The sequence below is a fragment of the Chelmon rostratus genome, chromosome 24, assembly GCF_017976325.1.
Source record: "Chelmon rostratus isolate fCheRos1 chromosome 24, fCheRos1.pri, whole genome shotgun sequence".
NCBI lineage: Eukaryota > Metazoa > Chordata > Actinopteri > Chaetodontiformes > Chaetodontidae > Chelmon > Chelmon rostratus.
In genome coordinates this window covers 9,540,760-9,555,427 of record NC_055681.1, presented here as the reverse complement: position 1 = coordinate 9,555,427, position 14,668 = coordinate 9,540,760, and the positions used below count along the sequence as shown (strand labels likewise).

The 14,668-nt window shown below is 42.2% G+C and overlaps 1 protein-coding gene across 13 annotated transcripts in view; it reads right to left on the bottom strand.

The window, feature by feature from the left end:
- Window positions 1-918: 918 nt before the first annotated feature.
- Window positions 919-14,668, bottom strand: part of mbnl2 (muscleblind-like splicing regulator 2) — a 48,134-nt gene continuing 34,384 nt past the window's right edge. For 4 of the 13 annotated variants that reach the window (XM_041965986.1, XM_041965989.1, XM_041965987.1 and 1 more), the window contains exons 5-9: window positions 13,401-13,661; window positions 10,203-10,256; window positions 9,628-9,778; window positions 7,634-7,669; window positions 919-2,195 (exon numbers count right to left, since the gene is read on the bottom strand). In XM_041965986.1, coding sequence (XP_041821920.1) covers window positions 2,071-2,195; window positions 7,634-7,669; window positions 9,628-9,778; window positions 10,203-10,256; window positions 13,401-13,661 — 627 coding nt within the window. In that variant the 3' untranslated portion in view covers window positions 919-2,070. Of the gene's footprint in view, window positions 2,196-6,440; window positions 6,536-7,633; window positions 7,670-9,627; window positions 9,779-10,202; window positions 10,257-13,400; window positions 13,662-14,668 lie in introns of all 13 variants that reach the window. The other 9 variants (XM_041965990.1, XM_041965995.1, XM_041965993.1 and 6 more) reach the window with 9 other exon arrangements.

Genomic DNA, 14,668 nt, shown 5'->3' with positions numbered 1-14,668 from the left:
TTTTTGACTAAAATTTGACCAAGAGTAACATAAGATAAATTACAACAAAATAGAACTTTAACCACCTTCCACAAATATTACATACAAATCATAATGCATGTGACGACAATCAGAGTGAATGAAACCAAAACGTGAAACCAGAGTGCAGCACTCTCGTTCCAAGGTATGATTGTGGATTGTCAATGTTAATCAAGCACCATGAAAATTACATCTGAATTTTTGAAGAATGGAAAATACGATCAATGGGTTAGAACACGGTTTTGATGAAATGCAAAAAAACGAAAAAAAAGAGAGGGTTGGTCTAAAATAATAAAATCACAATTTATGATCTTGGCTAAAAGACAAATGATTGTTCTGGTAGAGGTGGAGATGGTGGAGGGTTTGGGGGGTTCAAACATACCTTGATAATAGACACAACACAAATTTTAAATAACTTTGAATACATTTTTAGAACTGTGAATATAAACTCTCAAAATAAGAGACACTTTACATACATTAAACAGTTTACAATACATTTTTTTTTCTCACTCACGTTCCTCATGTAAACTACTCAAACCATGGTAAGAAACGATGGTACACCATGAAAGTCACCAAACATTCTACAAAGCTATTTTTGATTTGTCGTTTCTTTAACTTCTTTTGTTTCGATAAAGTCACTTGTGATGTTAATGAACGCTCACTAGAAAAAACTGCTTCCAGTAACGAGTCGCAGAATGCGGTGTCTTTCCCGAAAGGTCCATGTAGCTTCTGACGGCCAGTGTTTTGTGTCTGTGAATTTTAGTGATGCACTCTGGATGCGTGTGTTGTTGATCAGCATTTTTTAGGCACTTCTACAGTTTTCTAAAATGGAACAGGATTATCGGTGATAGTAGGGTTGGACAGGACAACCGACGGTCACAGATAGCCCTCCAGTCGAAGTTCAAGTCATCTTTTGCTTGACGAGCGTCGTCAAATGCACCGTTTTTTTTGTTTGTTTTTGTTTGTTTTTTTTTTGTTTAGTCTTAGCACTTAAGTCCCTCACCCGCCCTCACCTGTCTCCTACCAGGCCTGGTGTTGTCATCACCTGCTAGACCTCGCTTCAAGTCCCAGTCTGCCGGCAGACCATCAGTCTCCAGGTACGAACACACATGCACACACACTCACAAGGCTTGGTATGTCTGGAACGAACCCTCGCGCTTTGTTAAGCCCTTGGCACAGACCTGAGCCTTTAGGCTTTTCGGTAATGGCCACGACTATCTTCTGTCAACACTGGGCACTGTCTTCCCCAGTCCCGACTACATGCAAAAATCCGTGCACAATCTATCCCACCACTCCTCCCGAACAAAGAACTGAACCCAGCACCAAAACAAATAAAGGGTGCGCTCGGAGCAGCTTTCACAATGGCAAAAGAGAGAGAGAGGGAAAAAAATAAACATTTTATCGGGGTGTTAAAATGTGGCTCTGCTTTCCGGCAGGTTGCTTCCACCGACCTCTTCCAAGCTGCGACTTTGGCAAGATGTTTCCGGAGATGAAAAGTTGGCAGGGGGAGGGGAGGATAAGCTTCATCATGGCATCTTAACAGCATCTGGGGCAGATGGGGGTCACAGAGGTACCCTCGCAGGGACAGTCACATTAAGAAAACATGAGCCTGTCTGCCCCAAGGACATTCAACTTTGTAGAGAGAAAAGCAAAGACCGTGAGGCGAAAACCCACTTGAAAGCACCGAGTGCGTTGGTGTGGTTGTGCACGGGTTTTTCAGTGACTCTTCCTGTATTCCACTTCAACATTAAGCACTATAGTTTTCGCATAGTGCAAATCGAGCATCTTTTTTTCCGAACCAAAGGGATGAACATTGTGCGGAGGTTTTTAGAATAAATATGAAAGAGAGGGGATCCACGGTACTTTGGGAGAACAGTTGTTAAAATGACTTCTATAGTGTGTTTGCTATGCATGTAGTACTATACATAAGAATATTTTTTACTTTTTCATGTTAATAGTTTTTTCTAGCAACACATACAGTATATATCTTTTTATTTTGTGTGTGTTACACCGGCACTGCAGTTCTTACGGTTAAATTGAAGTGTTACACTCTTAGCATGCAGGTTGCTGGACCTCTATGGGAGAGGTAAGGTAGTATTTACACAGGGGCTGTTTTGGGTTTCCTAGTGCAGCTTCGTGACACTCCGTTCCCTTCCTGACACTTACTTCAGGATGATCTGGAGGAGAGAAACAGAAAAACGAGAAAAGGAGGGAGGGGAGAAAAATTTAGTTTACCTGCGAGAGAGAAATTTGATTTACTCACATATGCTGTCAACAAAACCTGCTTTGCATGGCTCAATACACACTCAGTGTGTGAAATTTCAGCTGATTTTGATTCACTGAAACATTTAAAAATGTATTTAACAAAATAAGTACATAGAATGAATGCTTTTATTGTGTTTGGTGTCGTCTTGAGATCTGGGTCAAACAGTATTTGCTTCTTTTCTGCTTACTTAAGGCCTCAGTGTGCTTCAAAGTGCTTGTTGGACCATCTAACAACAGCAGAAACCACCAAAACGAGAACCCAAGATGTCAATTTCTGCAACTTCCTGACAGAAAATCTGACAATAATGACTGGCTGGACTGGCTGTAGTTCATTTGCTCTGGTCTGTTGGTGTGTTCTCATTGATTTGGTCTCTTTCACACGGAAAAACATTCCAGCTAACCAAAACGCATCACTTAAAGGTCACTGGTTAGATGTGTCTGGGGTGGGAACAAGAAAGTAAACACAGGAAGAACATCTGCCCAAATATCAACAAGGCAGCGTACTTTCAGGCTAGCTGCTGGTCACTATGGCTGCGGGAGTAGTTTTACCTCAAACTCGCAGAAAACAGCTTGTAGTTGGGTCAGAGCGAGGTCGGCTCATGTAATAAACAAACTCCAGAATCGCTTTGTGACCGGATGGAGAACTAGTCCTGCAAAATATTTTGGTGCGGTTGTTTTGATTGGTGTGTTCAGATCGAAATTATACCAAGATTGAAAAATGAACCAGAGTCCAACTCAGCCAAAATGTGCGCTGCGATTCCCCTTTGTACGCTAAATTGTGCTGTGACTGCGAAGAGTTCTTGGAGAGAGATCAGGAAGGCAGAGGGACGGAGCCAGGAGGAGGCTATGATGACCACCTTTGAATGTGTCCATTCAGGTTAAGTGTAAACACTCTAGCTCTTAGATGCGGACACCATGTTTGTGCTTTGTTGAAGCATTCTAAGACATTTAGGCATCAGGTGGGTGGTGTGTGCCACAACAACAGTGTCCCAAAATGTTGAGACAACGGCAGATAAATACGTATCTCTGAATAGCAGTGTCCTGTCTCTGGTGTTCAATTGCGGTTATGCCACCCGCCTGGTGTTTCATGCAGATAAGAGCAAATGCTTCCAATTATTTGCAAATAGCATTGGACCCAGGTCTGGTCACCTCTGCGTGTATTCTCTCTTTAGGAGATAAACACTAATCCAACACATGACAAAGAGAGAGAGAGGAAGAGAGAGAGAGATTGTCTGTAGGGGAGGAAGACAGGTAGAAGAGCTGCTGGCTGCCATCATGTGGTTGCCACTGGCAGCAAGCCAACACTGAACAAAGCTGCATGGTGCTTGTTAATAGACAAAAGACAGTCAGCAAAGGACAGAAGCCACTGGTCACATCGCACATCACAGATGTCACCACAGGTGGAGAGCGTGTGATGTGCACAGGCTGAGAGGAAAGCCCGCTCTCCAGAGCAGTATGGAAATAGGAAAATATTACTGGGTGCCAGATGGGTGGGATCAGCCAGATAGGATGGTACACCCCACCCGTCTGGTGTCAGAGAGGGGTAAAAACAAACATCAAGAATTGTTTGCAGGTCCTGTTTGTCTTAGATTTGGCACAGGAACTCTTGCAGCATGTTTCAGACCACAAGTCAGGAAGATGGCAGCGCAGTTGGAAAATTAAATGTGTGTTACAGAATCATGGTGGAGCTCTGAACTGTTGTCCGTTTTTTACAGATTAATTTAAGATTATTAGTGTAATTGCAGTGGATCTTGGTGACCTAGTCTGTAAATTTGAATAAATGTGATAAGAATAATGACAGGTTCTCTCCACAGGGAGGTGAGAGATTGAACCTTGGTCCTCTAGCCAAAGAGCTGCTAAATATAACAATCTCTAATTCTATTTAATTCTAGGGAATTTATCTTCCTATCAGCTTCGTGGCCAGAGTGGGCACATATATCCTGTGAAGAATGTGATGTAATGCCACATTAAGCCAGTTGAGGGCGCTGTTACTTCACAGTCTCCAGCAAGAGCGGTGACGTTACCAGAGACCCCAGCACTGTTGGCACATGGTTAATATGAGCTGGAACATGGAATGACGTGATTGGTTACTGCTTGTCATGTCACAATGACAGTTTAGAGGGTCATGAGTTGACCAGACTCTGAAGCTGTCAACATGTCTGCAACAGCCTGTCCCTCTACACATGTAGAGATGCAACAAACGTACATGATTAATCCTGTGACTGAGATCTCCTCACTAAGTTCTGTACTAACTGGCTTGACCTGTAACAATAAGGAGATGCTAATGGCGCTGCAGCTCACAGTTTTGGACTGAGAGGCTGTTTTTTAGCGAAAACAATGACGTCGGCAGTATGTGCTCTCAAAGAAAAGAAAGGAAAAGAATCCTTATCTTGGTCTTAATTCTGGAAAACCTTATGATGGGGATGACTGTCGTAAATGAGGCGTGTACTATATGCAGTACAGCTGGTGATTATAAGTGTTAACTGTGTCCTAGCTGGAGGGATCTCTGTGCAGGGTGGGGACGTGTGGGGGGGGGGCAGAGGGGGAAGAGGGAGAAAGACAGCGAAGGCTGACGTCAGTGTTTCTCCGGCTCCTTGTCCCACATGCATCTTTAAAGAGCAGCTCTGCTTCCTGCTGCTACTGTTGCTGCATGCCAATTACAGGAAGAGACGGTGACTCACAGGAAGTGCACACACTGCTGGCCTATGAGGGGCAATAAAGCACAAGGCACTGGGGCCGGATCCTTGGTTAATGATCGAAGGGGAATCTCTGAGAAATTAATTTTCTTTTTTTAGTTTTAAAATGAACCTGTGATTTTTATTTTTTACACCAAGAGCATTTTTTTTCATTCCAGATGGGACAGGAGCTATTTTTAAAAGCATTCTTTGAGACTTCAACTGCTTGAAATTGTTTAATTTATAAAGAACTGATCTTTATCCTCTAACTTGGTTGATATTTATCTATTTTCTCTGTACATTGAGGAAGTAAGAGACCAAAGAGAAAAGAACAAGTGGTGAGAAGAAGTGGTACAAAAAGGTCAAATACCACAACAAGTACTAGTTAGTACTAAGAATAATAATGTCTTTAATTTAACTCTGTACATTTATTTGCACTTTGATTAAAAAAAGCCCTGCATACAAAGAGACTCAGTAGCTCTTGAATGTCTTTCTAAAGACAGATTATTTCTTCATGCCCTATTGTGGACAATCCTCGCTGAAAATGACATGACTGTTTGTTCGGGTCCAGTTCTACCTGTGGAACACTTCTCATCTGTTCATCTGTGTCTCCTCAAGGCACCTCTATACTGAACCACCAGTAAATGATTGCCAGCTGTGTGAGGCCAGAGTGCCAGCATTGTGCTGAAATTTCCAGGTTTAAAATGGGGCACACATGCGTCACTCTGGCATTCAAACCTGGCCCTGCTTCCCAGGCTCCTGCTGACACGCAGCAACAGGAGAGCTGCCTATCAGAGGCCATTTTTAGACAGCCTCTGTGATCATTTTCCTGTGTCTGTCTCACCCTGACGAGAGCGGCCTGTCACTGTTTCCTCGCATGTTTTATTCTCCCTTTTATCCCACAACCAGGAAAAGGTAAAAAGGTGAAACTGGGAGGAGTAGAAAAAAATCCAACATGGCAGCTGTAAGTGCTGAAGAAGTTGCCTGTATGTATTTGCTTGAATGCGTCTGTGCGTGTGTTTGCATAGCACACAAGCAGTACATATGATGCCCCCTACTGCAGATGGAGAGGCTTACTTGACAACAAGAAAAGTGGAAAATAAAACTTAAAACATAACATGCAAAACAAAACCAGGAAGTAGTGCAACACAACACAACTACTACTTTGCAAATGTGGGAGCTCTGAAGAAGTGCTTGCTGGGAGCGCCTAATGGGGCTGTGCACAGCGTTTTACAACAAACACAAGAGAGGGCACTGGCACCGGCTTGCTGAGGTAGCCCCTCTGCTTTAAATCCCCTGGAAACTACCCACTCACAGGCTTTCATGCCAGCGTGAGTTCGCCCAGTGCAGGTGGATGGATGGATGGGGTGGGGCTGGGTGTGGGCTAAGGCTCAGCTGCAGGTTACTGCGGCTCACTATTAGAAGGCAGTACTTATTCAGAGCTCCAGGGACTGATGAAAGAAAGCTTTAAAAGGAGCAAACCTGATTGGCTGGTGCTGTTGCTGCGTAGGGGACACTTGTGGCAGGAGTTGTTGCTGCAGAGACAGTAGCAGGCGTAGCACTGTACATCATTGGGACTTTGTTTTGAGGGTGGGAAAAGGGAGGTGGGGGGAGGGGAGAGGGAGGAGGAACGGGGGAGAGGGAAGGAGGTGGCAGCAATGGACAGGTGGGTGGAGCATTTATGGTAACCATGGCAACCGTTGTGATGTGTGTGTGTTTGTCGACGGTATCGTTTGTTGTTGTTGATGGTGGTGGTGGCGGATGTTACAGAGAGCCAGCAAGCCATCGTTAGGGTTACACCGGCAGATGGCATGCAACCATTCACAATGCAAAGCAAGGAGGACAGAAAGAAAGAAAGAAAAAGAGAGCATGGGAGAAAAAAAAAAACAAGAGGAGAGAAGCTGATTACAATCACAAATAAGGAAATTTATACGGAAAATCAGTTTGCTGTTTTTTCCCAGAGAAGTTGAGAGGGACAAGACACCAATTACAATAAATCAATGACATTTTTGGCATCTGGGATGGGAAATCCACGTGGGCTGACAACAGCAGGGAGCATGCCAAAACATGCAACTCTCACGGATTGTTGTAATATTCTGTTAAAAATCATTGTTCCTAGTGATCGTTTTTCCATTTACTAATGCATGACCTGCTGGTTAGCCCACTGGGACTTTTTGTAATTCCCATCCCCTTTTAGCAGGGACAAATGCTCCAGCTATGCGCCTGAGATCATTTCTCTGGGAAACTGATTTAAATTTCCTGATCAACACAGCACAGCAAACAGACAGTGGCTATCCTACAGCTTAAGAGCAGATCAATCTGCAGTATCTTATCCACACTACCATTTCAATTCATAAACAGACAGTCATTAGCGAGAAAGTCAGTCGGGAAACAAGAACTGAAAGTTACGACTCTTCCAGGTGACACAAAATGGACAAAATGCTTCATATCATATCTCAGCCTAAACACAATGACAGTTTGATGAAAATCAATCCAACACATTTTTTAAAAGTTTCACCGCTGCCTCAAGAGGTGATGCGCTGTAGCGATGACCTTTTGTCTCACCTGCAAGGGTTGCAGATATTGCCCAATCATCCCGCTCCGGTCCCCCCACCCCTCCACTCTTATTTATCAAACAGCGTATGTGAGAGAGCAAAGGGAAAGTCAGGACCTACCAAGACTGCTAGCAGGAGTCATGCACAAGACTGACCCTGTTGTGTTCATGCAGAGAAAGACAAAAGAGAGAGAGGGAGAGGGAGGGAGACAGAGAGGGAGAGAGAGGAGGAAATAAATGGGTTAATTGAGGGAGGAGAACAACAAGGTTAGACAAGACAAAAAAAAAAGCTTGAGGACTTCACTCAGCTCAGATGCTACTGTTACAGTGGTGCTGTCAGCCAGCTATAGATGCAGTTAACAATAGCAAGCAGAGGAAATCTCTTACTCAGTTATGGCATTAGTGAGAAAATACAGTATACATACAGCGGCAGCTACATAAAACATCAAGCAAACTTTGTTTTTGTGGCAACGTTTAGCATGTTGCAAAGCTGGTTCACTGAGGTTATTGGATACTATCTGATGCATAAAAGGAAGAAATGATAATCAGTTACTTATTTGCAATTTTGTACTTAATTAATATTATATAATATGTACTTATTTAATAAAATTATCATTCTTTTTCTCCATATTTTTCCTTTTCTTTATCTCAGGTCTAGGGACAGAGAGTGTCATTTGTTGTATTGATTGTAGAGAAACTTAATCAATCAATAAATAAAATTGATTCGACCATGCCGGTGACTGAATTTTGCACATTTTTTACTGAGCCACAAGCAGCCACCTCATTTCTTTACACGTGATTGAATCTAAAAAAAAAGTAGATTCATTATATATTTCTATATTTTATCTAGAAAGTGTCTACTTTCTCATAATGTTCTATGTCCTCTGTGGCCCCAAAATACTTGCAATTAAATGGATTCAATTACTGGACTACATTTATATATATATATATGCTATAAAAATGTGAGAAAGATAATCAAACAAAATCTAAATAAATAATTTCTAGAAAGAAGTCTAAATAATAGAGGGACTATAGAGGTGAGAGAGCCAAACAGCAGCACCATGCAGTGTCAGTACAATGATGTGCACAGACTTCTGGATGAAATGAGGTAGGTTTACTGCATCAGAACAGTTTACATAAGTGGAGAAACCCCACCCATCTGAAACTTAACAGATTTCTTTAAAAAAAAAAAAAAGATCTGCAACAAATGAACAACTTTAACCCTGGGCTACTTCCCACACACAGACACAGAGGGAGGAAGGGATGAAGGGCTGTCGGGCATCTCACACCAGAGGGACACAAAAAGTGCAGGTAGAAAGAAGAGTGAGGGATGGCAGTCTCCTCCTCATGACTCAGTGTGGCTACAGGCTACCATATTAGCAGCAGTTAACTCATTTAGCGTGTGACCCGAGGGGGCTTAAGCGACTGTTAGTGTCTATGAGAGGAGTAGACAGAGAGAGCATTTTGTTTGGGGGGGGAAATAACTGAAGAGGAATGAGGGAGCAGACTTGAATTAATTTTGGAACACTGGCACAAAATTGCTTTTCTAATATGGGATTTTTTTTCCCAATATCAACAACTGTCATGACAATTTAAATACAAGCTGAAATTGATGCACTTTCCTTTAACATGCTTAAAGTTTAGTTTGGAAGTTGTTTGGAAACAACTGGGCTTGTATGCTTGGGTGTTGGAGAGACAGGTGTATCATATTCTAGTAGTAATATGTCATATCTTCTATTGCTCTGATCAAAGCCTGCACTGTCCTTCCACCTGGCAGCAATTACCTGTCTATACAGGCAGGCTCTAGATCAAAGTTTAGGGATGGGATAGTGAGTAGTTGTAACATTAGCACACACTATCACAGCATGGCGCCTTTATGCATCACTCAAATTAATCCCTTTCAAAAAAAAATATATATAGGATGATCAGATGTACCTGATGATGAGAGGTGCTCTCACTTTAGCATGAGAGATTCCAAACAGATACATTTGTGATGGATGGGAGGTTAGCTGAGCACATTCAGTGAGTGCGATCTGCGTCTGTGTGTGCTTGCATGCTGCGCATACTTATGAGTGCTTCTATTTGCATCTGTGTGTATCGACTGGGAGCCCTCACCTGTGGGAAAGAAAGCGGGCTGCTGGAGCTGTGCGTTGGCCAGCGCCTGCTGGTAGTGCAAAACACTGGGGTTGAACAGGGAGCTCGCTCCGTTGCTCTTCTCAAGTGCTGGTCTCTTTGGTAGGGGCTGGAGGACGCCGTGGGGGAACGCCTATCCACCGAAACCACACACACACACACAACACAGTAGATTTGAACTGTATACTTACACAAGTCAACACTGATATTTGTAATTCTGTTACTTGTCTATGCACAGCAACAACAAGGCAAAAATGGAAACTTGCTGTAACTATCACAAGGACAATGACAAACTACACCATAGCAAGGCAATCAACAACACATTAAAGAAAATAGTGTGATTACTGGAATTATTTTAACATTACATTGTAGTTGTTCATTTAAGAAATGTACAGTACAATATAAAATTGCCACTGGTGATCATAATGACAAATATTTATACTTTAAAGTGATTTACAGGGTTTCACAAAAACAAAAGAGCCAACTTAAATTTTGTGAGTGGCTACAGTACAATTAAAGAAGCTACATGCAAAGCAAAAGGTGAAAGGTCAAAGTACCAGGTCTACAGTTGCCTCGAGGGGTCGCTTCATTGCTTTGGCAGTCGACTGAGTCTTTAATTAGCAGGCAGCGAGCACATGATGGCAGTGGGCCAATGGGATTCAAGCGTATTAACATACAGGTAACAGCAAGCAGAGGTGCGTCATGGGGGACAGCATTGCATTGTGGATAGGTGAGAAGGAAAAAAACAAAAACAAAAATAATCTGAATGCAAGTATACCACATACAAAACAATAGGCATGCACATAAACAAAAAATTGTTTTGTTTACTTTAAAGAAACATTGCTACTTTTTGAATTAGTAGAAAAGCAAAAAAAGGCATCTACATTAACCTCTGGTTAAAAAAGCAAGATTCTATGATGTACTTCAAAACTACTGGGAGAGCATTTAGTAATAACGTCAACTATGGCTGAACAAGTAAATCAACTTTTTTATAAACGCTACGCAAGAAGAAAATGCAGTACTGTAAACACAACTGATTCAGACTGTCAATACTGGGCTGACACTTTATGTGAGATTTGAACACAACTTCTCTATAGTTTTCAAAGAAGTCCTACACACACAATAACTGCAGTGCTCCTGGGAGTTTTCTATTTGATGATATGAGGTGGTTTTGGGCCTGAGAAATGTCTAAAACACCCAGGACAGACAGGGATGGGAGTGAGCTCTGGCCAAAGCCCCTCACATGAGTGATCTGTGCCCTCGCGGCTGGAAGCAAGAGCTGGACACGTTTGTGTGGGCAGGTTTTAAACACTATTACTAGCAAGAGGCTGCTGAAGTGCTCTCACCCATGTGGCAGCGACAATAAGTAGTCCTAACCAAAAGTAGTTTAACAATCACATCCTTTTCTGTGTGGTGTTGATTCGGGTCTGAAATAAGTGACAAACCTCAAACTGAATCTGCATCATGAGCGTGTGTCAGTGCGATCAGTGAACTTGGGGAGGTGACGCAATGTGAGGCAACGTTATAGTTCAATCACAGAATGTGGAGCTCTGTTTATTTGTACATTCCAACAAGTATCGTAAAATCTGGAAGCAATTTAATCAGTGTTTATCAATCTAATATTAGTATGAAGCCAACCTAAAGAGGTAATAACAAATTGTTTTATTACAAGCTATTGCTTTTGTTTATCTATTAAAAAAGTCCTTACATTTGATGGCACTGCTGAGGGAAAAAAAAAAAGATGACATGAATATGATGAGCACAGCACTTAAGGGGTCCATGCACAAGCCTCTTGCTTCATGTATGTGGATTTTCTAACAGTATATAACAACATATATCCTATTAAAGAGTGACAATGCATTGCTGATTCACTGTGGTGTTAACAGACTTAAACACTGTGGTTAGTTAAAATGGAAGATGGCCAATCAAAGTGACATGAAAAGCAAAGATGACTGCATCCGACTTGATGAGGAAGATCACAGCATGGCAAGCAACACATAATGTGGCACAATAAAACATAATCTTAATAATACGATCTTCTTACTGTGACTGTATCAGTTAATATGTAACCTTATCTACAGCAAACTTTAGCCTTTTGGCTTTAGATTAAAAAAAGTGAATTATGGATAATGATATTACCTATTTGCAGCAGTGCAGCAATACAGGTTTTATGTGTCTCTGCTTCAATAAAAGTGCCTCAGCTTAGGCTAAGGGCTAAAAGAAAATTGGATCAAAGGTGCTGACTAAACAAGTCATTGTCCTAAGATTAACCCTGCTCACCTCTAACACAGCTTGTAACTGCTGATGGTAAATTGGGAACTGGGTCATAAAGTTGATAAACTGAGGAACACAGGACGAGTATGAAGCAAAGGCTTGTGAGGAGAATGCACAGGGAAGATGAACTAAGTCTTCTTGTACAGTGAAGTATTGTGTAGCTGAAGGGGAACCTATTAAACTAAGTAGTGTCCAAAAAACAGTGCTGACTGGTCAACATCAGGTTACAGGTGTCAGGCTCTCTGTTAGTTATGCATGTTTTAATTCATAGTTGTTTTCCTGCTTTCATGCAGCTGCTACAATGTGCACAAACAAAACTAACCTGCAGTCACGGACGCCTTTATCATCCACACTGTGGATTTATGGAGGAAGGACAAGGAGAGCAAGCAGCAAATGGAGCCAGCCAATGAGAGAGGTATGTGCGACGCGTAAAGCATGCCCATGCCATGGAGGAAAAAGTCAGTCAGCACACTGGCGCAGTACAAGGTGTGCGAGTGCAGCAGCCAAAGGACCATTCAAAAGAAGCCACTCAGAGCCTGGGGAGGGTGGGGCACAGCCAAGACACACTGCCAAACCTTTCTCACTGTCTGTCTGCCTGCATTTCCATCTGTATGTCTGTCTCACTGTCTCTATGTCTCTTCCTCAGCCTGTTGGGGAACTTATCCAACTAAAGACAGAGAAGGGTAAACCCCCACCGCGTGGCTACATCCTGATCCACCCCTGATTCAATTTGCACTGATCTGCAGAGAGCCACACTTATCATTGTGAGCGGGGGGCACATTGTCTCTCTATGAACCAAGGGCATTGGAAAATAAAAGCAGACTGCTGTGAGATAATAACAGATTGTTCATGCGGCATTATACTGATGCGTTTAGGTCTCACTAAACCCTGTTTATTGCATACAATGGCCTCACTTTGGGATGCCTATTGTTAGTGAATTGCACACTGGAGTCCTCTAGAATAAACCAGCAGAGGTAGGTATGTTTTACACAGTAATAAAGCAGTGCTCCACATTTTATGTTACTGTGGGTGTCATCATCAACAGCATGTGTTTACATGTTGTGTAAACCAAGATTATTTGTAGTTATGTCACGTGTATTCAGTGAGATGCTCACCAAAAAATAACTTAAATCAACTCCAAAACATAGGAATTGTCATTACAGAGTATCAGAAAGTGGTGGGCTGTGTATCATAGTACTGTATGCATTCCTAGACATTCAAAAATCTCTGATCTCCAATTTAAACGACCTGTGTCAGGCAGCACCATCTGGGCACGGCAGCTTTGTACCAGAGTGTACAGTATGAATATTATTTAGAATGCGAATAATACTGTATATATTGGGTTTACTTCAACTTCCATAGCCACAAAACCTCCAATAATAACTAGTTTATTTGTTGCCAAGTACTGTATGTGTCTGTAGTTCCTGCTCTACCACTGTTTTGTCATAGGGTACAGTAGGTAGGTAGTGCTGTGCTCTCACCATGGCTGCAGCTGTGGCGGCGGCTTGCGCAGCCACAGCTGTCTGGTTGGCCTGGTGTTGAGCGGCCTTAATCTTGGCCTGCAGGTGAGCCGGGGGATGGAAGTACTTGCACTTCTCACGGGAGCAGCGGCTCTTGATGTAGTCCATGCAGACGGTGACCGTGTTGTCGCTGGTATCGATCATGGGGCTGTCGCTCGGGTGGGCGAAGCGGCAGTCGGTCTCTCCGCGAGCGCAGTTGCCCCGCTGGAACTCGCGGCAAACCTGGGAGCAGGAGAGTCAGGCGCACAAGCAAACACACACACAGGTGCACAGGCACGCACAGATGATGCAAAACGAGAAAGCAAAGAAATATACACAGAGATATACAAACTATGATTACTTGAGCTTTCAGTGCATGTCAGGAAACAATATAAGCCACAATCACTGTGTTCACCAGGAATATCATAATAATGATGGCATTGCATTGGCTGTATCCGATTTCATGTATTTCTTGTCGTCCTCTCATTGTACTGCAAGATCAACCACCTAGCACAGTAACTGCAGCAGACATCAAAGTCTTGTTGACGATATTAGATTTTTTTTTTTGTGTGGTGGTGTTGGACTGTTTTGAAAATGAGACTCTTGATGCAATGTAAACACTGTACAGCAGGGCCAACAACTAGGGCTTCAGAACTGCAAGATTACATGTCAGAAATTCAAAAACTTGTGAAATACTGTATTACAGTTTGCAATGTTATCGATCTCTGTTGATATGTGCACTACTTAAGGTAACTTAGGTCTCTAATTATGCTGCAAGTGACTATGCAAGTTTTGCGATGTGTTTTGGTATTGTGATGTTTTATATGGCATTTTCTTTGTGCCGATTTAGCCATTTTAATGCCAGGGCTAATCACCCCCGGTCATACTCAAGACTAATGCCGTCCCATTGGTCCAGAGATAATAGAAAAGTGTTTGGAATGAACAGAGTACTTCACTGGGACAAAAGGGATTTTTGTATGTACATATAACTATCGCTTAATAAATGATGAACTGAGCACAGTACTCATGCTGGTACCATAGTTGCTTTTACTTCATAATATAAGTATATATAACATAATATTATATAATAATATAATTACTACTTCAGCTTTTTTTCCTATTTATTTGATATTATTCACTTCATTTTATTGCCTTTTTTCCCTCTGTGCTCATGTCCTTGGCTTTTTCTCATTTTATCTGTCTAATCTGGTTTTATTTTTTCTTTTGTAAAGCACTTTGTAACATTGTTA